Raw genomic sequence first — 25518 nt, forward strand, 5'->3', positions numbered from 1 at the left:
CCTCCTACCTTTGTTTTTCTTCCCGCTCTGGAATCTGCATCTGTGCCGCAGAGGCTGAATGCCGACAGGCCTCGCCAAGATGTCTGACCTCGGTGGGCAGGCGGGCTGTGGGGGGGTCAGCGGAGCTCGGTCCAAACTTTGCGGTGGAATCTGAGGGGAACAGGAGGCTTACTGTAGCAGAGCTGAATATGAAGATGAATGTTTATGTCCGATTAGCAATGCATGCTCTGATCATGGGAGAGTGGAAACTGAACCCGACTGGCTTAGTCCTGATCCGGCTGCAGAGCCACGACACATGCCCCCCCTCCCCCCATGGCACCCAGAACACGGACCACACTCGCACACGGTGCCATCATCTCTACCACTGACAAGATGGCCGTTATTTGCAGCCTGTTCGTCACAGCGTTCCCTCTCAGGTCATCTGAAATCCGTCTTCATCTGGAGGATTCCTCAGATTGAAGGCATTGCTTTCATCATGGTTTTTTCCTACCCAAAAAGAGCATGATAGGTACCATAATTGCTGATGATTAGATCTGTCACAGCTGTAGGCTGTGGAAGAGGATCAGTTCTAGTCTCTAATGGATCACTGCTTTCAGGTCCACGGGTCTGTGGGGGAGCCTTGGTGGCTGTGGGTGGAGGATCCCATCAACGATCACATCTACCACTCAGAGTACTTCCTTCTGCAGAAGAAGCAGGTTGGTTTTGGATCTGGAGCTGGTGTTCTATCAGACCAGCATACCTGTATCAGATTTGCATACATCTGTCACTATAAATGGAAGGAAGTCCACTAGGCTGCTTTATTTATCTGTGATACACTATATTGCCAAAAGTATTTGCTCACCTGCCTTGACTCACATATTAGCTTAAGTGACATCCCGTTCCTAATCCATAGGGTTCAATATGACGTCGGTCCACCCTTTGCAGCTAGAACAGCTTCAACTCTTCTGGGAAGGCTGTCCACAAGGTTTAGGAGTGTGTTTATGGGAATTTTTGACCATTCTTCCAGAAGCGCATTTGTGAGGTCGCACACTGATGTTGGACGAGAAGGCCTGGCTCTCAGTCTCCGCTCTAATTCATCCCAAAGGTGTTCTATCGGGTTGAGGTCAGGACTCTGTGCAGGCCAGTCAAGTTCATCCACACCAGACTCTGTCATCCATGTCTTTATGGACCTTGCTTTGTGCACTGGTGCACAGTCATGTTGGAAGAGGAAGGGGCCAGCTCCAAACTGTTCCCACAAAGTTGGGAGCATGGAATTGTCCAAAATGTCTTGGTATGCTGAAGCATTCAGAGTTCCTTTCACTGGAACTAAGGGGCCAAGCCCAGCTCCTGAAAAACAACCCCACACCATAATCCCCCCTCCACCAAACTTTACACTTGGCACAATGCAGTCAGACAAGTACCGTTCTCCTGGCAACCGCCAAACCCAGACCCGTCCATCAGATTGCCAGATGGAGAAGCGCGATTCGTCACTCCAGAGAACGCGTCTCCACTGCTCTAGAGTCCAGTGGCGGCGTGCTTTACACCACCGCATCCGACGCTTTGCATTGCACTTGGTGATGTATGGCTTGGATGCAGCTGCTCGACCATGGAAACCCATTCCATGAAGCTCTCTGCGCACTGTTCTTGAGCTAATCTGAAGGCCACATGAAGTTTGGAGGTCTGTAGTGATTGACTCTGCAGAAAGTTGGCGACCTCTTCGCACTATGCGCGTCAGCATCCGCTGACCCCGCTCCGTCAGTTTACGTGGCCTACCACTTCGTGGCTGAGTTGCTGTCGTTCCCAAACACTTCCATTTTCTTATAATACAGCTGACAGTTGACTGTGGAATATTTAGGAGCGAGGAAATTTCACGACTGGATTTGTTGCACAGGTGGCATCCTATCACAGTTCCACGCTGGAATTCACTGAGCTCCTGAGAGCGACCCATTCTTTCACAAATGTTTGTAAAAACAGTCTGCATGCCTAGGTGCTTGAATTTATACACCTGTGGCCATGGAAGTGATTGCAACACCTGATTCCAATAATTTGGATGGGTGAGCAAATACTTTTGGCAATATAGTGTATGATAAAGAAAAAGTTGTAGTTGAAGGTAAACACCCAAACTTACCTGAAAAAAAGTCAAGTAGGCTAAGTTATTTATGCGTGATGTAAAAAACAAAAAGTTTTATTCTGAGGTAAACAGAATTTAAAGCTAAACTGCTTTAAACACAGACAGCCTCGCTTTCTGTGTTCCCTACTCCACACCCTGACCTAGCAGCTAGCCTGTCAGATCGTTACAGTGTTTGCTGATCTTTCCAGGCTGATCTGCAAATGTAACAGAAGTTGTTTAAATGTTCCTTTCTGCATGCGTATTGCTATGGGTATGCTGGTCTGACTGGGTATGCTGGTCTGACTGGGTATGCTGGTCTGACTGGGTATGCTGATCTGACAGAACTCCGGGTGGACAGCACACGTCCTGACCTTGTTTTGTTCATCCAGGTGGTGACCAAAGAGCCTCAGCACATCGTCTTCACCATCCCCATCTTTGAGCCGCTGCCCTCGCAGTACTACATCAAGGCGGTGTCAGACCGCTGGCTGGGCGCTGAGGCTGTGTGCATCATCAACTTCCAGAACCTCATTCTACCTGAGAGGCACCCCCCACACACCGGTACACACTCGCTTTCCGGCACCATTTACAGCATCTAGATCTGTTTAAGTTCAGGACTGTCTGGTTAAACTGTTTATCCCATTGTTTAAATATGCCTGTGCTGATTATTCTTCCTGCTGAACATCTGCCCTGCATCAAAAGCTTATAAAAATGATGTTAGCTCCTAGTTTTTCTAATGTTGCTTTGCTGTTAGTGGCCATTTGCACCAATCTTTGAGCCTTATATTGACTGTCCTTTACTTTAGTTACAGACTAACCCACATTAGGGCCAGACTTTGGTCTCCAAAGAGCAGGGGTCTGCAGCCTGTTGACCTTCCACAACTTTGGCTAAAATTTTAACGGCCCAACTAAGTGGCTGATCTTTAAATGGTTTGCATCTTTAAATGCCTGCAAATGAGTTGGTTGATGTAGAGCGGATCTTCAAAGAAGGTGCAGAGGGATTTGCCAAACCTTTGTTTGTGTGTCTTCCTTCATTTATATGCAGATCATGTTCTAATGAACAGATTCATGGATAGGCGATATAAAAATGTAAACATGTACCATGTGCAAAGAGATTTTCAAAATAGGAAACTTAACTGCTAGGCATTCAGCAGACTAAGACATCTTTCTCAGGTTTTGTTATATTTTATTTCTATATATTTAAGTTAAACTTTAGTTTTTCATCGATTTTATTTTTAGATTTTTGTGTTACTATTTCACTTTGATTCAGTTTATTTCTATAGCTCCAATTCACATCAAGTCATCTCAGGTCACTTTCCAGTTCACCAGATCATCCAGTCAGATTGATACAAAGTTTTCTATCTAAGGAAAACCAGCTGATTGCATCGACTCATTGACTCTTCAGCAATCCCTCACACTAAGCATGCTTGTAGCGACAGTGGAGAGGAAAAACTCCCTTTGAACAGGAAGAAACCTCCAGCAGAACCAGGCTCAGTGTGAGCGGCCATCTGCTGAGGCCCACTGGGGTTCAAGGAGACAGAAGCAGACATAGAAAAAGAAGCATAGATACAAAAGGCAACTGTCAACCAGCTCCACAGGCGGCCCCGTCCAGGAAACACACAGCCAGGCAGACGAGCTCCGAGCCAGCTCCCATGTCAGAGGATGAAGAGAGCACACCCAATTAGTCACAGTCAGAGAAACAGGACTACACTGGAAAACAGGCCAAGCTCCAACATCTAGAAACAAAGGTGTTGATGGCAGCAGCACAGCTGATATTTCTCTCCAGGATGGAGTCACAGCCAAACAGGAACAGACCAGATGAAGCTACTATGAGAAAAAGCAGAGAGAGCAGAACGTTAGAGATTGAAGTAACAGATTCTGCAGAGTGGGAGAATAGAGATAGAATGAAGCAGAATGATGAAAAAGGGGTCCCTATGTCCTCCAGCAGTCTAAGCCTATAGCAGCAGAACTATAGAAATGGCTCAATATAACCTAAGTACTTTGGATTTAAGAAAGGTAGAACCAAGGAGGAACATCTATCTGGACTGAAATTCTTCCCCGCCGGGTCAGGCTGTTAGCGCTCTACCTTAGTAGCACTCAGAGAAAGTCTGTAAAGTTTGCAATAGTTATTATTTCTGTACCTCCACCAAGGAGTTTTCCTGCTTTTAGAATAACCAATGAAGTTGTGAATGAATTAGGCTGAAATGTTCAGAGACCTGCCAAGCTGAACTCTGTGCTCTGAGTTCTTTCCTACTTCAGTTTTATATATTTTTTCAAATATAACTAGCATCTCCGTTGCTTTGATCATTATGTTCTTATCCCCCTCAAACTGCCCTAAAACACAACCTTTTCATTAAATGTGTGGAAATAAGCAGGTCTGAACGGCTTAATATTTAAGGAACAGCAGCAACAAGGCTGCTTATCACACATTCTGAAAGAGAATCACATCTACAGTTTAGCTCCTCTTCTGAATCTATGAGGATCAGGTCTTTATAAATGTAAGGCAGATCTAGTTTCAGTAAAGATCTATAACAGTTTTAAAGATCTTTATTTCTTCTCATTAACCTAGAAACATTTTATTCTGATTGTCGAAATAAATAGTCATCCTCTTTTATTTTCAAACATTAAAATAGAAACAACATTATGGTTTGTTAAAAAATGAGAATAAAGTTACTGTAGTAGATGATCAATGATAATGATTACTAGTTGGACCTCAGAAGGTGGGTAAATATTGCAGAAAATAGGTTCACACAGCAGCAGGCAGAGAACGGCTTCATGTTTACAGACCAGCTTATCATCATTACAGCTTCTTCACTCCTTTTCTCAGTGAAGGACAGTTAGATTTTTTTAAACATCCTGAAATGATTTATATTGTTCACAAATTAAATGTTTAAAGAGTTTGAAAGTATTGATAATAACCTTAATGGAGTCTTTGTGTCAGATTAAACCTGATTCTTCTGTTGGGCCCGTTTCTGCAGAGAGGGGCCGGTTCTGATCCGGTTTCAGGTACCAGGAGTCACTGGGCTCAGGTTTTGGTTTCAGACTTCAGCCTCCCTGGAATCTCTCTGACTTTCTGGAGAAGGATTCTGTTCAGCTGTTCAGCCTCAGGAGAGGTGGATGGAAACAGAGACGGTCCATGTTTACCCACATCAGGGTTCATCTGGTCCCAGTCTGAGTTTTACGGCCCGAGAGATTCTTTCCTCTGTTTTCACAGGCTGCCCCCCCTCCCTTCCCTAGGATACGTCTTTGTCTATATTTGAAAGCAGATCCAAACTAATAAAGTCCATAAGAACCAAGTTCATTGATATAGATATATTCAGGTTATTTCCACAGTGGGATTAAATTTGACGACTGCTTGAAGCTGACTTAGTTTAACTTGTTTCTGTCCATTGAAGGACCGATGGGTCCCAGAGGAAACGTGACGGTGCAGCTCTTTGAGTTTTCTCGTTCTCTGGGTCAGACGGTGTCGATCAGTTCGTGTTTCCTTCACTTTACCTCCTCAGAACTGCTGGACCTGCAGCCGCTACCTGTGACCGCTCTGGGGAACCGCGAGTTTGAGAGCCTCTACAAGTTCACCCACTTCAACCCCATCCAGACGCAGATCTTCCACACCCTCTACCACACCGACACCAACGTCCTGCTGGGGGCGCCAACAGGCTCCGGGAAAACCATCGCAGCTGAGCTGGCCATGTTCCGCGTCTTCAACAAGTATCCGTCCTCTAAGGTTCTGCTCCTGCTGGTTTCCTCTCCATCACATCACATTTCATTTAGCAGACTTCACTAAAAATGATAAATCAATCCTTTGATTTAAACTTTGTTTCCAAGTTTGAAGACGTTTCTCTTCTCATCCAGGAAGCTTTTTTAATCCAAAATGTCAGAAATAGCGTTTAGTTCCAGGTTTTATCCAGCAGCCCAACAAAGCCTGGTTTTAGTTTAGAAAACATGCAAATAGAAACGGATGAACGGGTCCCCCCCTTTGGAATGGGGGTCGTTTGGTTTCTTTGTTAGCCTGCAATGACCCATACCTGCCTATGTCTCTGAAAGGGGGGGCATTAGAGGGAATAGTTTGCCTGCCTGAACAGGCGAGGTCTTCTGCTCCCCTGTAAAGGAGTTTCAGTTACGATGATAGCGGAAAAGAATAAACTCAATTGCTGTATTTTAGGTTTTTGAAATCTGAGTTCCCCCCTCTGTTTAAGGTTGGTTTTTCTTTCAATTTGCATGTTTTCTAAATTAAAACCAGGCTTTGTTGGGCTGCTGGATAAAACCTGGAACTAAACGCTCTTTCTGACATTTGAATTAAAAAAGCTTCCTGGATGGAAGAGAAACGTGGAAACAAAGTCCAGTAGATTGATTTTTTTTTTGGAATGACTCTGACCTGGATGACTGAGAATTTTCACCAGCATATTTTAGCAGACGTTAACCTTCTTTAGATGTCATCATTGTGGGTCTTTAGGTGGTCTACATCGCTCCTTTGAAGGCTCTGGTGAGGGAGAGGATGGAAGACTGGAAGGTCCGGATTGAGGAGAAACTGGGGAAGAGGTAAGTCCTTCTGCTCCTCAGCAGGATGGGAGAGCAGGCCTGATGTCTAACGGCTTCTGTCGGGGTGTAGAGTGGTGGAGCTGACGGGGGACGTGACTCCGGACATGAGGGCCATAGCACAAGCTGACCTCATCGTCACAACGCCGGAGAAATGGGACGGAGTGAGCAGGAGCTGGCAGAACCGGAGCTACGTCCAGAAGGTGGCCATTCTCATCATCGATGAGATCCACCTGCTGGGTAGGAGGCCGGCTTCTGAGCCCGACGCGCTAACCTGCTGTTTTCCAACCTAAAGGAGGAGAGTCTGTGCTGAACAGGCGGCCCGCTGTCCTCTGTGTGTGTGTGTGCAGGTGAGGACCGAGGCCCCGTGTTGGAGGTCATTGTCTCCAGGACCAACTTCATCTCCTCCCACACCTCTAAGAGCGTCAGAGTGGTGGGTCTGTCTACGGCTCTGGCCAACGCTCGGGACCTGGCTGACTGGCTGGGAATCCAACAGGTGAGCCTCGGCCTGACCGATCAGCTCTGATCATATCGGATTATAATCTGCAGGAAATGCAGGGCAGAAGTCATATTTAAATGACAAATCATTCTGGCTTAAACATGTATATAAATGTTCTCTTTATCAGACGATATTGTCCCAAAAGTTAGAAAAAATTCTGTCTTAAAATCTGTGTTTTTTATTTATTATCTTCTGCAGGCCAGTTAGTTCTACGTCAGCCTGAACACCTAAATTCGGCCAATCATATATCAACGGTCATCTGTCAATCAAATATTTTCAATCATAGCATCTTGATTCATGTGTCGCAGCTAATATACGCAACGGTTGAAATCAGAATCCTTTCCTTTCCCATTGAGTTGCGTCCCAGTGTCCACGGGGATGGACGTCTGTGTCTTCGGCAGGCGTAGAGCTAACAGAACTGGCAGCGTTGCGAGGCAAGGGCTCAAACATGTACGGCTGGAAGCCTTCTACACCAAACCAAGCTTCTGCCGCCCTGGCGTCCTCTTCCACAACATCTTCGTCCCCGCTTTCCTCCTCTAAATAAAAAATGGATGACGGAGGAGACTCATCCACGACCTCCGACACTAAACTCTCCTCCTCTTTCATGTTTCCGCTGTCCATAGCGTTCCTTGACAGCGTCGTTTCTAAGTCACCAATTTAGTGCTACTTGGTTCCAATGGAATTTCCCATTGGGAACCTGCTAGCGCTAAGATGCTAACTGGTTAGCAAGATGCTTCCCACAAACCGGCCACAACCAAACTGTCTTGCAAACGGTTGGAACAGCCGCTTCTCTTCGACTTTAACAGTTGAACTGCAGAGAGGTTTAAGGCCAGAGGACGGGCAGCAGAACTTAGGGTCACATCCTGTCGCCTTGGTAACGTGTCAGGTTTGATGCAGAAACTTTGTCTTCCATTTTTAATTTAAATTCTGCAGCACGCTGATAGAAAACCGATGCTGAAGTTGTAAATCGTTAGGGTTGGGATTGGTCATCTCAAGGCCCTTTACAGAGATAGAGTTGAAGGATTTCAGCGTCTCCTTCAAAGCAGGATCTGTCCCTTTTACACCAACCTTCAGCATGTTATTGTTTTGTAGACTGTATGATGTCTCAGAAATTAAACATTTCGGTCTCAATCAGGCTGAGGAACTGGTGATTAAACCAACTTCCCTTTCATTTTAGGTTAAATGTCTCTTCTGCTCCACAGGTGTAATGTTGGTCACTATCGGCAACAGAGGAGGGTTTTCTGAATAAAGGGCCTCTGCTGTCCTGCTGCTGCGCTGTAGTTCAAACTGCAGCCAGACGGAGCTTCGGGTTTCCAGCTGCTGCCACTAAATGTATCTTTCTCTTCCTTCTTCTCTTGCCCCCCTCCCTCCCTCCCTCCCCCGATCCGTATGACAGGTGGGAATGTTTAACTTCCGTCCCTCTGTGCGTCCCGTCCCGCTGGAAGTTCACATCCATGGTTTCCCAGGACAGCACTACTGTCCCCGCATGGCCAGCATGAACAAGCCCACCTTCCAAGGTCCGTCCTCACTGTCACACTCGGGGCTCCATGTAGTCACCAGCAGTTCCTCTCTGCGTCAGACTCCATGACATCTGCTTGTTTTTTAATTAAGTGATGAAATTGAAGGATTTCCTCTCAATCATGACGGCTGATATATATATAAATATATATATATGTGAATGTTTCCTTACAGCAATCCGCAGTCACTCACCAGCCAAGCCGGTGCTGATTTTTGTGTCGTCCAGAAGGCAGACCCGTCTAACGGCTCTGGATCTAATCGCCTACCTGGCCACAGAGGACAACCCTAAGCAGTGGCTGCACCAGGATGAGAGAGAGGTATGTTGACACCCCCCCCTCCGCTCCAGCCACGGGGCTCAGGGGAAAGAAGGAGGCGTTAGATTCACACACCCTGCTTCAGGTTTTATGACATCTGCTCGAAAAGTGTCCCAGCTTTCTAATGATCAACAAAAGAAACTCTTTCACCTTCAGCAGCACCACATGCTGTGGACGATTCGATGGCCTTAGATGGCGAGAAACGAAAAGGAGATAGATACATTCTATGCATCTCAGTTCTATGCCAGCAGGCTGTTTTCTTGTTTCAATCAGAGGAAGTTTATGTTTAAATTGTTGCTGGTTTTAGTGATGACCACAGCGGTATGACTGGTTAAAGGTAGAATCCCCATGGCAACTAGTGCGCGCTCTTCTTTTTCTAATTAATAATATTAATAGCAATGAGCTGCTTTGGGTGGATGTTTCTGAAAAACGTGATGAGTTTGACCAGATGCTGCAAGAATCTGTTTTAGTGACGCTTCATTTTCAGCTCAGAGGTTAGACTCCACGCAGGACTGAGATGAGGAGCCGACCCTGATCATCCGATGTTTTGTGTGCACTCTGTATATACACAATGACAATAAAAACTGTCTAAGTTCAGTGTTTGACATTTCTAACTCCTAGACTATTAAGAGAGACGGCTAAAAGAGTTATACCCTGTGAGGGATCGAGCCGCCCAAGAATGAGGACACAGGGGTGATTAGAAAATGGGTTTTATTTCCCCAAAGTAATGAGAATCCAAACAATAATGACAATAAAAAAGGTAAAATGAAGGGACTAACTCAAGGCAAAAAATACCTCAAACTAACTGCACAAACAAACAAAACTGACCTGACACACAGCAAACAAAGGGAACAGAAATACTGTCTGATCAGACCAGACTGACCCACTGAGGAGGAGGTAGGGAGAACGTCTACACAAATTAAAAAAAAATAACTAAACAGTTTGCTTAAGATTAAACTTAGATTACTAAGAACAAAAAAAAGCAAATCACAAAAACAAAAGAACGAAAAGATTATGCAGCATATTAAAATGTAAACTCCATGGTCTTCCCCCCCATAGTGGAGCTCCAGATGGTACGACCCAGTCAGTCAGTGAGTGTGCCAGCCAGAGTCCTTTGCATTCTCCCAGTTGAAGTTAGTCCCACAGCACCAGAACAGGAAGCACAAACAATATTAAACCTTTGACAAAACTAAAAATTCAAAAGTTAAAGAAATGTGCGCGCTACAATTGGAACTAATGTCTTCCAATATTGTCATAAAAAAAATAAACAGTGTTGAAATTTAAAGTGAAAAAGTGATTGTATGTGGGGTTACTGACCATGTGACCATCACATACCGCTTTCCCCAAAAAACGCTTTCAAATCCGCGAACAATCAGCTTTTAGTAGCAGTGGGAACAGCTCACTGATGCGTTTCTACTCGGATCAAACGAGTCGGTGAGCAGCCTGCGTTAAAATCTCCTCGGCTCTGATCAGCATGCTGTGCGAACACTAGTACCGGATTGACCCGATATATAACGTGATACCATTGAACGCAGTGTACGGACGTTAAAACACTGCGCCACTCGCTTTTGATCTACAAGCAGAATCAACTCTGTTTACTTTGGATAAACATGGAGCAGCTCTGGTGAGAGGAATACAGGCAGATGTTAGAGAGAAACAATAAAGCACACTGACTACGCCCGGGCTCCTTCCATGTTGCTCTCCATTGTTTACTTTCCTGATTTCTATCGCACTGATGACATCATCATTGCTAACCCAGTGTGATGATGTCATTAGACACACAGCAGCTGGGGGACAGAGGCCATTTAGCTGCCAGTGTTGGGTTATTCGTTCACTGTCTAAAAAGCTGTAATAAATGAAATTTTGTTTTGTATGCCCTCTGTGTATACAAAACGAAAATAAAAGTTGTCTATGGCTGTTTCTGTCTGTGTACTTGTGCGTTCTCATGTGCTCCTGTCCTCGTGAAACATAATCAGCCTCAGCCCTAGTACTGTTCCAATTCACAAGAACAGCTGACCGAGAACAGACAAAGTCCCCGGATCTTGTTCTCGCCCCTTCCTCTGTACCCAGCATGCATCGGGGCAGACTTGTCCGTTCTCCGGACAGCATCTTCCAGGTTAGCGCTCACAGAGCTCAGAGTATTAAGTTAAAAGTTCTCTTTTCTGTTAATTTTGTTCAATAAAAGTACGTTTTAAAATCATTTGAGGCGAGAAAATTATACTTTAAAGCGTCACTATATGGCCCATTTACCAATTACATGCGTAATAAAAAAAAATGTACATGTTGAGAGGACCGTGGCGACCAGTGGACCTCCGAGGGTAACGGCAGCCAGTGCTAACGTTAGTCCTTCTGCAGCAGCCAATGCTGACGTTAGCCCGTCTGCAGCAGCCAGGGCTAACTTTAGCCCGTCTGCAGCAGCCAGGGCTGACGTTAGTCCGTCTGCAGCAGCCAGGGCTAACTTTAGTCTGTCTGCAGCAGCCAGGGCTGACGTCAGTCCGTCTGCAGCAGCCAGGGCTAACTTTAGTCTGTCTGCAGCAGCCAGGGCTGATGTTAGCCCGTCTGCAGCAGCCAGGGCTGACGTTAGCCCGTCTGCAGCAGCCAGGGCTAACTTTAGTCTGTCTGCAGCAGCCAGGGCTGATGTTAGCCCGTCTGCAGCAGCCAGGGCTGACGTTAGCCCGTCTGCAGCAGCCAGGGCTAACTTTAGTCTGTCTGCAGCAGCCAGGGCTGACGTCAGTCCGTCTGCAGCAGCCAGGGCTAACTTTAGTCTGTCTGCAGCAGCCAGGGCTGACGTCAGTCCGTCTGCAGCAGCCAGGGCTAACTTTAGTCTGTCTGCAGCAGCCAGGGCTGACGTCAGTCCGTCTGCAGCAGCCAGGGCTGACGTCAGTCCGTCTGCAGCAGCCAGGGCTAACTTTAGTCTGTCTGCAGCAGCCAGGGCTGATGTTAGCCCGTCTGCAGCAGCCAGGGCTGACGTTAGCCCGTCTGCAGCAGCCAGGGCTAACTTTAGTCTGTCTGCAGCAGCCAGGGCTGACGTTAGCCCGTTTGCAGCAGCAAGGGTTAACGTTAGCCCGTCTGCAGCAGCCAGGGTTAACGTTAGCCCGTCTGCAGCAGCCAGGGTTAACGTTAGCCCGTCTGCAGCGCGCAGGGCTAACTTTAGTCCATCTGCAGAAGCCAGGGTTGATGTCAGCCCGCCTGCAGCAGCCAGTGCTGATGTTAGCCCGTCTGCAGCAGCCAGGGCTGATGTTAGCCCGCCTGCCGCAGCCAGGGCTGACGTTAGTCCGTCTGCAGCAGCCAGTGCTGACGTTAGCCCGTCTGCAGCAGCCAGGGTTAACGTTAGCCCGTCTGCAGCAGCCAGGGTTAACGTTAGCCCGTCTGCAGCAGCCAGGGCTAACGTTAGCCCGTCTGCAGCAGCCAGGGTTAACGTTAGCCCGTCTGCAGCAGCCAGGGTTAACGTTAGCCCGTCTGCAGCAGCCAGGGTTGACGTTAGCCCATCTGCAGCAGCCAGTGCTGATGTTAGCCCGTCTGCAGCAGCCAGTGCTGATGTTAGCCCGTCTGCAGCAGCCAGGGCTAACGTTAGTCCGTCTGCAGCAGCCAGGGCTGACGTTAGCCCGTCTGCGGCAGCCAGGGCTAACGTTAGTCCGTCTGCGGCAGCCAGGGCTAACGTTAGTCCGTCTGCGGCAGCCAGTGCTGACGTTAGTCGGTCTGCAGCAGCCAGGGCTAACGTTAGCCCACCTGCGGCAGCCAGTGCTGACGTTAGTCCGTCTGCAGCAGCCAGGGCTAACGTTAGTCCGTCTGCAGCAGCCAGGGCTGACGTTAGCCCGTCTGCGGCAGCCAGTGCTGACGTTAGTCCGTCTGCGGCAGCCAGTGCTGACGTTAGTCCGTCTGCGGCAGCCAGTGCTGACGTTAGTCCGTCTGCGGCAGCCAGTGCTGACGTTAGTCCGTCTGCGGCAGCCAGGGCTGACGTTAGCCCGTCTGCAGCAGCCAGTGCTGATGTTAGCCCGTCTGCAGCAGCCAGGGCTAACGTTAGTCCGTCTGCGGCAGCCAGGGCTGACGTTAGCCCGTCTGCAGCAGCCAGGGTTAACGTTAGCCCGTCTGCAGCGTGCAGGGCTAACTTTAGTCCATCTGCAGAAGCCAGGGTTGATGTTAGCCCGTCTGCAGCAGCCAGTGCTGATGTTAGCCCGTCTGCAGCAGCCAGGGCTAACGTTAGTCCGTCTGCAGCAGCCAGGGCTGACCTTAGCCCGTCTGCGGCAGCCAGGGCTAACGTTAGTCCGTCTGCGGCAGCCAGGGCTAACGTTAGCCCGTCTGCAGCAGCCAGGGCTGACGTTAGCCCGTCTGCGGCAGCCAGGGCTAACGTTAGTCCGTCTGCGGCAGCCAGGGCTGACGTTAGTCCGGCTGCGGCAGCCAGTGCTGACGTTAGTCCGTCTGCGGCAGCCAGTGCTGACGTTAGTCCGTCTGCGGCAGCCAGTGCTGACGTTAGTCCGTCTGCGGCAGCCAGTGCTGACGTTAGTCCGTCTGCGGCAGCCAGTGCTGACGTTAGTCCGTCTGCGGCAGCCAGTGCTGACGTTAGCCCGTCTGCGGCAGCCAGTGCTGAGGTTAGTCCGTCTGCGGCAGCCAGTGCTGACGTTAGTCCGTCTGCGGCAGCCAGTGCTGACGTTAGTCCGTCTGCGGCAGCCAGTGCTGAGGTTAGTCCGTCTGCAGCAGCCAGGGCTAACGTTAGTCCGTCTGCGGCAGCCAGGGCTGACGTTAGCCCGTCTGCAGCAGCCAGGGTTAACGTTAGCCCGTCTGCAGCGTGCAGGGCTAACTTTAGTCCATCTGCAGAAGCCAGGGTTGACGTTAGCCCGTCTGCAGCAGCCAGTGCTGATGTTAGCCCGTCTGCAGCAGCCAGTGCTGATGTTAGCCCGTCTGCAGCAGCCAGGTCTAACGTTAGTCCGTCTGCAGCAGCCAGGGCTGACCTTAGCCCGTCTGCGGCAGCCAGGGCTAACGTTAGTCCGTCTGCGGCAGCCAGGGCTAACGTTAGCCCGTCTGCAGCAGCCAGGGTTAACGTTAGCCCGTCTGCAGCAGCCAGGGTTAACGTTAGCCCGTCTGCAGCAGCCAGGGTTGACGTTAGCCCGTCTGCAGCAGCCAGTGCTGATGTTAGCCCGTCTGCAGCAGCCAGTGCTGATGTTAGCCCGTCTGCAGCAGCCAGGGCTGACGTTAGCCCGTCTGCGGCAGCCAGGGCTGACGTTAGCCCGTCTGCGGCAGCCAGGGCTAACGTTAGTCCGTCTGCGGCAGCCAGGGCTAACGTTAGTCCGTCTGCGGCAGCCAGTGCTGACGTTAGTCCGTCTGCGGCAGCCAGTGCTGACGTTAGTCCGTCTGCGGCAGCCAGTGCTGACGTTAGTCCGTCTGCGGCAGCCAGTGCTGACGTTAGTCCGTCTGCGGCAGCCAGTGCTGACGTTAGCCCGTCTGCGGCAGCCAGTGCTGAGGTTAGTCCGTCTGCGGCAGCCAGTGCTGACGTTAGTCCGTCTGCGGCAGCCAGGGCTGATGTTAGCCCGTCTGCAGCAGCCAGGGTTAACGTTAGCCCGTCTGCAGCAGCCAGGGTTGACGTTAGCCCGTCTGCAGCAGCCAGTGCTGATGTTAGCCCGTCTGCAGCAGCCAGTGCTGATGTTAGCCTGTCTGCAGCAGCCAGGGCTAACGTTAGTCCGTCTGCAGCAGCCAGGGCTGACGTTAGCCCGTCTGCGGCAGCCAGGGCTAACGTTAGTCCGTCTGCGGCAGCCAGGGCTAACGTTAGTCCGTCTGCGGCAGCCAGGGCTAACGTTAGTCCGTCTGCGGCAGCCAGTGCTGACGTTAGTCGGTCTGCAGCAGCCAGGGCTAACGTTAGCCCGCCTGCGGCAGCCAGTGCTGACGTTAGTCCGTCTGCAGCAGCCAAGGCTAACGTTAGTCCGTCTGCGGCAGCCAGTGCTGACGTTAGTCCGTCTGCGGCAGCCAGTGCTGACGTTAGTCCGTCTGCGGCAGCCAGTGCTGACGTTAGTCCGTCTGCGGCAGCCAGTGCTGACGTTAGTCCGTCTGCGGCAGCCAGTGCTGACGTTAGTCCGTCTGCGGCAGCCAGTGCTGACGTTAGTCCGTCTGCGGCAGCCAGTGCTGACGTTAGTCCGTCTGCGGCAGCCAGTGCTGAGGTTAGTCCGTCTGCGGCAGCCAGTGCTGACGTTAGTCCGTCTGCGGCAGCCAGTGCTGACGTTAGTCCGTCTGCGGCAGCCAGGGCTGATGTTAGCCCGTCTGCAGCAGCCAGTGCTGATGTTAGCCCGTCTGCAGCAGCCAGGGCTAACTTTAGTCCATCTGCAGAAGCCAGGGTTGACGTTAGCCCGTCTGCAGCAGCCAGTGCTGATGTTAGCCCGTCTGCAGCAGCCAGTGCTGACGTTAGCCCGTCTGCAGCAGCCAGGGCTAACGTTAGTCCGTCTGCAGCAGCCAGGGCTGACGTTAGCCCGTCTGCGGCAGCCAGGGCTGACGTTAGCCCGTCTGCGGCAGCCAGGGCTAACGTTAGTCCGTCTGCGGCAGCCAGGGCTGACGTTAGCCCGTCTGCGGCAGCCAGGGCTGACGTTAGCCCGTCTGCGGCAGCCAGGGCTAACGTTAGTCCGTCTGCGGCAGCCAGGGCTGACGTTAGTCCGTCTGCGGCAGCCAGTGCTGAGATTAGTCCGTCTGCGGCAGCCAGTGCTGACGTTAGTCCGTCTGCGGCAGCCAGTGCTGACGTTAGTCCGTCTGCGGCAGCCAGTGCTGACGTTAGTCCGTCTGCGGCAGCCAGTGCTGACGTTAGCCCGTCTGCGGCAGCCAGTGCTGAGGTTAGTCCGTCTGCGGCAGCCAGTGCTGACGTTAGTCCGTCTGCGGCAGCCAGGGCTGACGTTAGCCCGTCTGCAGCAGCCAGTGCTGATGTTAGCCCGTCTGCAGCAGCCAGGGCTAACGTTAGTCCGTCTGCGGCAGCCAGGGCTGACGTTAGCCCGTCTGCGGCAGTCAGGGCTAACGTTAGTCCGTCTGCGGCAGCCAGGGCTGACGTTAGTCCGTCTGCGGCAGCCAGTGCTGACGTTAGTCCGTCTGCGGCAGCCAGTGCTGACGTTAGTCCGTCTGCGGCAGCCAGGGCTGACGTTAGCCCGTCTGCGGCAGCCAGCGCTAACGTTAGTCCGGCTGCAGCAGCCAGGGCTAACGTTAGTCCGTCTGCAGCAGCCAGTGCTGATGTTAGCCCGTCTGCTGTTTCAATTGATTTGTGTTTATCTGACTGTGTTCATTATTATTCCCTCACTAAATGAAAAAAGTAATACTTTATTATTATCTAGAGACTAATAATAACAGGAGGTGATGTGCAGCTCCAGAAGAGCTGAGCGTGTGGTGACGTCATCAGAACGCTTCTGTTCCAGTTGACCCAGATTTATGCTGCGTGCTCCCGTTCTCCAGTCCAGACTTTCCTGGGTTCTCCTCAAGAACATATTTGGCGAGGACATGAGTCCACACTCACGGTCTTGTGAATTGAGAAACGGCCTAAGTCTAAGTCTAAGACCAGCTGTTTCTGCCAGTGGGAGGGGAGCTAAATGCTGATTGTTAGCGGATCCACCCATTAAAATCATGCATTAACCTGCTACTTTCAGCAGGAAAGAGGCTTAAAGAAAAGATTGTTTTGTGACCATGCTCACCGCGGTCGGTAGTGACGAGCTGCTCTTTGGTTTTTCATCCGTGTTTTCTTTCATCTGACCGCTAAGGTTTTTGTTTCCTCCAATTAGTGCCGTCTTTGGTTCTGTTGGTCGCTGAAGAACTGAAATGTGTGGTTTTATTGCCCCTGTTCTCTGTTTAGATGCTGCCGGGAGCCACCTTTCATGATGCATGCAATGACAAAGGCCTAAACCTGTAATATTTAGGATGATGCCACAGTCAGTAACAGTGAAATGTGGGTTTCCTCAGCCTGGTTTATGCTCAGAAACCTGTTAATGCAGATATGCCCCCCCAACCCTTCCGCAAACACACCTCCACAAAATTGTAGGAAACCCCAGACAGTGCTGCAGACAGCGTCACTGGGAGGAGAGAAAAGGAGGCCTCTGATTGGTCAGATCTACATCCGCTCTACACTATGCGTATTTCCTGTTTTGTTCCTTACCGGCTTGTTTTGTTTGTCTGACCGCCATTGTGGAAAACGACTGGTGAAGATGGACCAGCTAGTAGAGCGAATCTGTGAAGAAGTGAGGAAGTACCCACATCTATACGACTCTCGTTCTCCACACCACAAGGACGGCACATGGCGATGAACGTGGGTCTAGATACGGCCGAGGCGGTTAGGAAGTGGAAAAACGCATGGGACAGGTTTGTGTAAGCGGAGGAGAAACACGCCACCCTCCACACCCACAATCCTAGCTACTTCCTGATTGTCCCTCTGGCGTTGTGGCGTGGAGTCACATAGCGCAGACCACGCTTCAATATTGGGCATAAATCAAAGCTATCTGCAACAAGCTCACTGCGACGCAGTGCTGCGGGAGGATAACCAGGCCTTTTTAGTCTCTATGATCCTCTTCACCTGATGCCTGGTTGTTTTCCAGATGGAGGCCGAGCCATGACCTTCTCTTCTCTAGAATGAATTAATAGATAACAAGCTTTTAATGGGAAGGTCTACATCTCAAACAGTCGGAGGCTTTAGTTCTTCTTCTTTGGTTCGACAGATTCCTTTTTTTAGAGTAAAAATGAATGTTCTGAATGAGGACTGTGTGTTCTGCTGATGTGCTGTGCTGCCTGCTGTTCTGGCTCGTGTAGCAGCTCTGCTCCCTGCTGTTTGACTGACAGGCTCCTGCTGAGAGCTCCTCTCTGCCCCCCCGCCCCAGCCGTCAGCCGATACCTTCTTCTCTCCGGACACTTCCTGCTTTGTCCATTTCTTCTATCTGTTACCTTCTACACATTTCTGCAAATTTGGGCTTTAAATAAAAAAAAAAATCATAAAATAACAGTTGATGGCTTCTATCAAACTCAGAAATGATTAATGTTAAATTTATTTATAAACGGTATATAATATCATATGCTAACCAATCCATCAGAATCCAATGGCAGTCAGGCTGGAGGGGGCTTGCTAACTCTGGGCGTTTGAACATGACGTTAGCTGACCACATTTCTGAAATCCCATCTGGGGACATTTTCAGCTTGTAGAAAAAAATAAATATATATCATTAAAATTAAAATAGAAAATCCATCATTTTTACATATTAATTCATATTTAAACAACAAAAATCAAGTGTAAAATCCAGGAATGCGCCTCTCCTATTTCCTAAGATTAATAAAACGAATCAATCTATAGTGTTTGTTAGTGGCATCTGGTCTTCTTCCTTCTCCAAACAGACATAATACAATCATAATCTCTTCCAAACAGATATAATCTCATCATACATATTATCATCATTAAGATGATGGTGGTTATTGTTGTTGTTGTTATCTCACTGATTAAATACTAAATAGGATAATCACCACAATATGTGGAGCTACAGAGAAAGACCTAATAAATGAACATTAAACAGGTGGTTATCTCTTCCTCCATCATTCTCAGATCATGCAGATCTTGTCTCAGTTTTCCTTTTACTGCCTCTTATTTCTAATAATGAGGAACTTTCATTTATCTAAACTGACTGGTAGAAAAGTAGACTTAAGCCTGGAGGTTTACGCTCATAAATCCCAAACCATATAACAGCAAAACGACTTATAACTCTACTTACAATAACTAACTATCTGAGGATATAACGTAAAGGTCACCGATCAGATCTAAAAACATCTTTAGATGAATCCTTGTTGATCCCTGGAGAACCACAGAACCAGATTAGCTCCTTCTAAGGAGTTTTCAATCATTCTGGTTCATTTGATCTGAGTCTATTTCCTCCTGCAGCTGCAGCCAATGGTCTGTCTGACTGTTGGCTGATAGTTTAGGTTACATTTCTGGTCCTCATCTTTAGTAAAACAAACACATCAAAGCCCTTTTTTATTAACCTGAGTAAAAACCAAACATTAATCACAATGATCAGCCCAATTCAACCAATTACCACATTCACCATAACACAGGGCAGCGGCGACCCGTTGTCATAACGAACTTCCTTGTCCATTTTAGTAGCATTACAGTCAGCTCCTCATCTATTCGTTAACAGCTGCCAACCAGCTAGCTAACAGCTGTTTTTGTGAGCAGCATGCTCACGCCCTCTTTCTACGGTAATTACAATCTACACACATCATTTCCCCCTCATTCATAAAACATTAAAATAGGAGACATTTCAGGGGACGACTTTAGCGGCAAACAGGTGGTCCAAACAGGGACTGTCCCTGCAAATCAGGGACGTCTGGTCACCGTAGTGCAGTGGCTCCCAACGAGATATCTTGATGCTCTCTTAGGCACATATTGCCCCCCCCCCCCAAATTGTTAATATGTTTTATCTTTCACATATACTGTGACATTGTTGCCACTCACTCACTTGTTGAATTAAGCACATTCAAATATTTTCTTTACTGATTCTTTTCAACATACGTTAAAGCTATTTTTACGAATAAAAATAAAAAATCATTCATGTTGATCCAATACAGCTGATATCAACAAGAAATATTGACTGTATAATGGTTTTAGTGAAACACAGACATTATAAATAAAATCACTTGACTTGCTTGATCCTCCTTCCAAATGACTCGGGACTTGCTTGAGACTTGATTGCTAATACTTGGGACTTGAGACCTGCTTGTATGGAACTTACATTACTGGTTAACACGGGTCGATTAGCCTCTCATGAGCACCTCCCAATCGGGAATCATAAGGTTGGGAAAATCAAGCATGTTTGAGATTCAGTAAGCCGTTATAAATGCTGCAGGCTGTGAACTCCATGATGGACACATCCTGCTCTGACTCCAGCAGTCCTACCGTAGCGTGTCCTCATGTCGCTGTGTGTCTGATGTGTCCTTTGGCTCTGGTGGGCCTGCAGATAGAGGCCATCATCGCCACTGTGAGGGACTCCAACCTTAAGCTGACCCTGGCCTTTGGGATCGGCATGCACCACGCAGGCCTTCATGAGAGGGACAGGAAGACAGTGGAGGAGCTGTTTGTCAACTGTAAGATTCAGGTAAGCTGCACCTCTCTCCACCCACTGCTGCATGCTTGCATTATATTATGACATGGATGTCATGCATCTTCTGGTAGACAGTCTGGAATCATCTTCCTACAGGAGACTTATCCACTGATTTAATTTTATCATGATGATTTTTGGACAGTCTTCTTCTCATCCAGTTGTCTGCAGCCCATCAGTTCACCACTAACCTTCTGTGACCTTGTTGTATGGGACCTGTAGTCTTTAAAGATAGCACCTGTTGTCTCGTGGTCGTCACGTGACTCACACTTCCTGATGGTTTTTTTGCTGAATATCCAGTTTCCTCTGGTGTCATTTTCTGTTGTTTTTTCTTCCTTCCTATCAAAACATGAACAGGTTCTGATTGCCACCAGTACTCTAGCATGGGGAGTAAACTTTCCCGCTCACCTGGTGGTCGTCAAGGGAACCGAATACTACGACGGGAAATCCAGACGCTACGTGGACTATCCCATCACAGGTACACAGGCTTCCTTTTCCCTCATCTGGTCAGTCCAGATTCCACCAATGGCCACTTTATTAGGTACAGCTGATCGTTAACAGGCCAGCAGCCGTGGGGACACAGCAGAATAGTCGACCTTCGGTAGAACGGTGCCGCTCCAGTCACAAAACATCAACAAAATCCACAAGGTCCATTAAAATGACTCAACAGACCAGCCCCATCCCTTAATGAGCACAGCGTACCCGTCCCCAGATGAATGCCACTGCTAATTTAACCTGGTTTTCTGAGCAGGATGATGAGGTCACTGAACTGGAGTTCAATTCAATTAAACATCAGGATAATTTGATAAAGCTTCTAGTTAGAGTGGCTCAGGTTATCCTGATCTATCTCTATAGTTCTGCTGCTATAGGCTTAGACTGCTGGAGGACATAGGGACCCCTTTTTCTTCATTCTGCTTCATTCTATCTCTATTCTCCCACTCTGCAGAATCTGTTAGTTCAATCTCTAACGTTCTGCTCTCTCTGCTTTTTCTCATAGTAGCTTCATCTGGTCTGTTCCTGTTTGGCTGTGACTCCATTCTGGAGAGAAATATCAGCTGTGCTGCTGCCATCAACACCTTTGTTTCTAGATGTTGGAGCTTGGCCTGTTTTCCAGTGTAGTCCTGTTTCTCTGACTGTGACTAACTGGATGTGCTCTCTTCATCCTCTGACATGGGAGCTGGCTCGGAGCTCGTCTGCCTGGCTGTGTGTTTCCTGGACGGGGCCGCCTGTGGAGCTGGTTGACAGTTGCCTTTTGTATCTATGCTTCTTTTTCTATGTCTGCTTCTGTCTCCTTGAACCCCAGTGGGCCTCAGCAGATGGCCGCTCACACTGAGCCTGGTTCTGCTGGAGGTTTCTTCCTGTTCAAAGGGAGTTTTTCCTCTCCACTGTCGTAGCGGCAGCATGCTTAGTGTGAGGGATTGCTGAAGAGTCAATGAGTCGATGCAATCAGCTGGTTTTCCTTAGATAGAAAACTTTGAATCAATCTGACTGGATGATCTGGTGAACTGGAAAGTGACCTGAGATGACATGATGTGAATTGGAGCTATAGAAATAAACTGAATAGAACTGAAGTCCAGTGGTGATAAAGTCTTGGTCCAACATAGAAACAAGAGATTTAATCCTGGTTCTGTTGCTCAAAACTTAGCAGCACCTCTGATGCCATCATACCAAAGAGTTCCCATCAGAAGGTTTGCTGTGAGGCGTTCAGGCTGTTGCAATGGGGAGAAGTTTCATACCTTTGTTCCTAATAAAGTGGCCATTTGGTGTCAGTTTACTCCTTTAAACGTCAGAGATGTTCCCTGATGCTGTTGGAGTTTGTGGATTTGTCTGAGCCTGTCCAGAGCTCCGACAGAAGCAGCCTGCAGTGACCAGCTGTGCTCTGTGTGCCTCCAGATGTGCTGCAGATGATGGGGCGAGCTGGACGTCCTCAGTTTGATGACCAGGGCAAAGCCGTTATCCTGGTCCATGACATCAAGAAGGATTTCTACAAGAAGTTTCTCTATGAACCGTTCCCTGTAGAGTCCAGGTAACATTTATTAGCAACAGTTCTGGCAGCAGTATTGATATCCTGTGTTTGTTAATCAGTCCTCTGCCTTCCATCCTATTCATCATATTCCTCTCTACTAACACTTTATTTAAGGAAAAAAAGAACCTCATTAATCCCAAAAGAAAGTTGTTGTTTTTAGTGGACTAAATCAGGGTCCTGGGGCCTCCTGCCACAGCCAGGTTTCTGTGAACCATCCTCATTCTGATGAAAGACCATCAGAGGAGGCAAAAGTTCTCACATTCTTTATTGAAATAAATAGTACTTAAGTATAAAACCAAATCAAGTATTTTTCTAAATGATAAGTAACTTTTAAACATCTGTTGTTAAAAAGAACATGTCTGCACAGAAAGTGGGTGAATTTTCCTCCTCTAGTCTCTGTGTTGGTAGAGGATCAAATCCTGACGGGAGTTTGAAGCAGCTGAATCCTTTCACAGCTCTGGTATTCATCACAGCATAAAAGCTGGAAATAGAACCTGAAACATAACCAACGTGTAAATTTAAATCTAATAAAGGGGGAATGTCTGCGTCTGAGAATCTGATCCATCATCTGCAGCGTCTCGCAGCCCCCCCGTCTCCATCAGTGTGTTTCTGTAAACAAACTGCGCTCCAACAGGACACATTCTGTGGATCTTCCCTGTTTATTTGCAGCTGCTGCATCATGTCTTTATCAATGTCTATAAAAAATCTACTTAAATACAGAAATGAAATATTTGTACTTGGTTACGTAACACCTCTGAGAACTAGATGCATCAGTTTGCTGTTTAATGATGCCGTCTAGATAAATCCATGTAGCTCTGCTCATTTCAAAAAGGTCATGTTTTGCACTATAATGGGTTCAGAAGCCCAGGTTCTCCACCTTGGGGGGGATTTACTATTAGGCAATACTAGGCAGTTGCCTAAGGCCCCAAGTTCCCTGGGGGCCCCATAAAACTCTACAATGCCATCAGAACGCTAAGAATATTTAAGTCGTAGGGAAGCGGCCGTTCCAACCGCTGCATTTCCAAATTCTCCGGAGTGGTGCCCGACTTTACATGAGTTTGATTGTGGCCGGTTTGTTGGAAGCATCTTGCTAACCAGTTAGCATCTTAGTGCTAGCAGGTTCCCAATGGGAAATTCCATTGGGACCAAGTAGCACTAAATTGGTGCTTTAGAAACGACGCTGTCAAGGAACGCTATGGACAGAGGAAACATGAAAGAGGAGGAGAGTTTAGTGTCGGAGGTCGTGGATGAGTCTCCTCCGTCATCCATTTTTTATTTAGAGGAGGAAAGCGGGGACGAAGATGTTGTGGAAGAGGACGCCAGGGCGGCAGAAGCTTGGTTTGGTGTAGAAGGCTTCCAGCCGTACATGTTTGAGCCCTTGCCTCGCAACGCTGCCAGTTCTGTTAGCTCTACGCCTGCCGAAGACACAGACGTCCATCCCCGTGAACACTGGGACGCAACTCAATGGGAAAGGAAAGGATTCTGATTTCAACCGCTGCGTATATTAGCTGCGACACATGAATCAAGATGCTATGACCGAAAACATTTGATTGACAGATGAACGTTGATATATGATTGGACGAATTTAGGTGTTCAGGCTGACGTAGAACTAACTGGCCTGCAGAAGATAACAAATAAAAAACACAGATTTTAAGTCAGGATTTTTATTAAGTATAAATTTGCTAAACTTTGGGAAAATATGTGTTAATAAAGAGTACTGATTTTTCACGATACATGTTTAGGCCAGAATGATTTGACATTTAAATATGACTTCCCCCCCACCCCCCCGCCAAAAAAATAAATTTTTTCAAAATTAGTTTTGGCCTTTTAAGTGGTTGTGACATGTTAGAGATTATTGTAATATTATCTCTGACTCGTCTTTCATGTGATTAAAATGAGATCTAAGGCGCCTCCGGTTCATTCTGACAGCAGCTGTCTAAACTGGTCCGATCCAAGATGGCCGCCCTCTAGGCAATTCGGCCTCGTTGCCGACAGCGTCCAATTAGGCGTCTACGTATATAATGTCACTGCTACAACATATCCCATAAGTCTGGGATATATCTGCTCGTCTAGTGACCATGGGTGATCACTACTTTCCCAAGGTGCATTGTGGGAAATTTTAGTCCACTACTTTTAGACGTTCGGCACTCATGGCGTAACCCCTATATAGTGTTTAGGGCGGATGGTTGGACACAGCCATGGAGTCAGACGTGGATTTGCTCGTGAAGAGGGAAAAAACCCAACAGGATTTGGACTTTTGGTCAAACGGAGCACAGCTGGTTTGTGACTTCCACATCTGGATCTCTGAGTAACAAACAGAAATCTGTGTTCCGGTTCAGAATAGATCCACAGTCACTCTTTTGTTATAGACTCTGGTGTTAAACCATCACCTCTGCTAAAGGTAGAATCCACACACGCTCTGATAAAGGAGACCTCTGGTAACGGAGCTCCTAACTCTCATCATCTGTTCTTAGACTTAGACTTTTATTTTTAAATTTCATTTAAAAGAGCTCTAGACAATTACATTTTTTAAAGGGCAGCCTTGAAAACAGTAATAAATACATAAGAAATAGCAATATAAACATATGACTGTATATTTATAGTTCTGATTTTTTAATTTAATTTTTTTTTTTGTCTCGTCAGCCTCCTCAGCGTGCTGTCAGACCATCTGAACGCTGAAGTCGCTGCTGGAACCATCTCCTCCAAGCAGGATGCCATGGATTACATCACATGGACCTACTTCTTCAGACGGCTGGTGATGAACCCCAGGTTAGTGGCGGCTGCTCACTGAGGCCACTAACACACGTGGCCAACATGTCCGATGCCCAGACATGGGAGCGGAGTGGAGAGGAAGAAATATGGGGGAGCGCAGAGCGGCTTTCTATTCAAAGGTCGGAGCTCTGCTCCAGTTTGCTCCGGCTTTATTTAAATTCATGTTTGCATTAAACCTAGACCTATGCCTGTGCTGTAGTCTGTGCCCATAATGTGTTACAGACTGTTTCAACTTTAGCACGGAATCGCCCAGACGAGGATTGCAAATTGTGCGATAAAAAGTAAAGGAAAATTAAGTTGCTAGTAAGAAGAAGAGAGCCGCCTCAAGAGGCAGGATTCCATGAAAAGTATCCAATCACTGGCAAGTTGCTCTGTCCGGTGGGTAACGCCTTCAAAGTGGCGAAAGTTGTCAGAAGCGCACAGAAGTGGGTCCAAACACGGCAGAATCTACATTAAAAAACAAACTTCGAGCGCAGAGAATTAATTCATGGCTGCGATACATCTGGACCTCATAGAGCAATGAAAATGAAGTTTACATCCTTGTGTTTGAAATAAAACTGCTCAGATGAGTATTTATTACACGTGTGGACTTTAGGCTGAAATCTGACGCAATACTTCCACAATTATAATATCGAAACAGATAAACATATGGCCTAAAGAAAACATTAATGGAATCAGAAG

General features: G+C 47.9%; 1 protein-coding gene across 1 annotated transcript in view; it reads left to right on the forward strand.

Moving 5' to 3' along the window:
• Positions 1-25518, forward strand: part of ascc3 (activating signal cointegrator 1 complex subunit 3) — a 238607-nt gene that overhangs the window by 188122 nt on the left and 24967 nt on the right. The window contains exons 23-34 of the mRNA XM_038273563.1: positions 597-695; positions 2479-2647; positions 5589-5809; positions 6539-6624; positions 6695-6861; positions 6972-7117; positions 8517-8637; positions 8813-8955; positions 19899-20036; positions 20397-20517; positions 21933-22065; positions 24709-24834. Coding sequence (XP_038129491.1) covers positions 597-695; positions 2479-2647; positions 5589-5809; positions 6539-6624; positions 6695-6861; positions 6972-7117; positions 8517-8637; positions 8813-8955; positions 19899-20036; positions 20397-20517; positions 21933-22065; positions 24709-24834 — 1670 coding nt within the window. The remainder of the gene's footprint in view (positions 1-596; positions 696-2478; positions 2648-5588; positions 5810-6538; positions 6625-6694; positions 6862-6971; positions 7118-8516; positions 8638-8812; positions 8956-19898; positions 20037-20396; positions 20518-21932; positions 22066-24708; positions 24835-25518) is intronic.

Source organism: Cyprinodon tularosa, unplaced genomic scaffold, assembly GCF_016077235.1.
Source record: "Cyprinodon tularosa strain WSP-4 unplaced genomic scaffold, ASM1607723v1 ctg877, whole genome shotgun sequence".
NCBI classification, from domain to species: domain Eukaryota; kingdom Metazoa; phylum Chordata; class Actinopteri; order Cyprinodontiformes; family Cyprinodontidae; genus Cyprinodon; species Cyprinodon tularosa.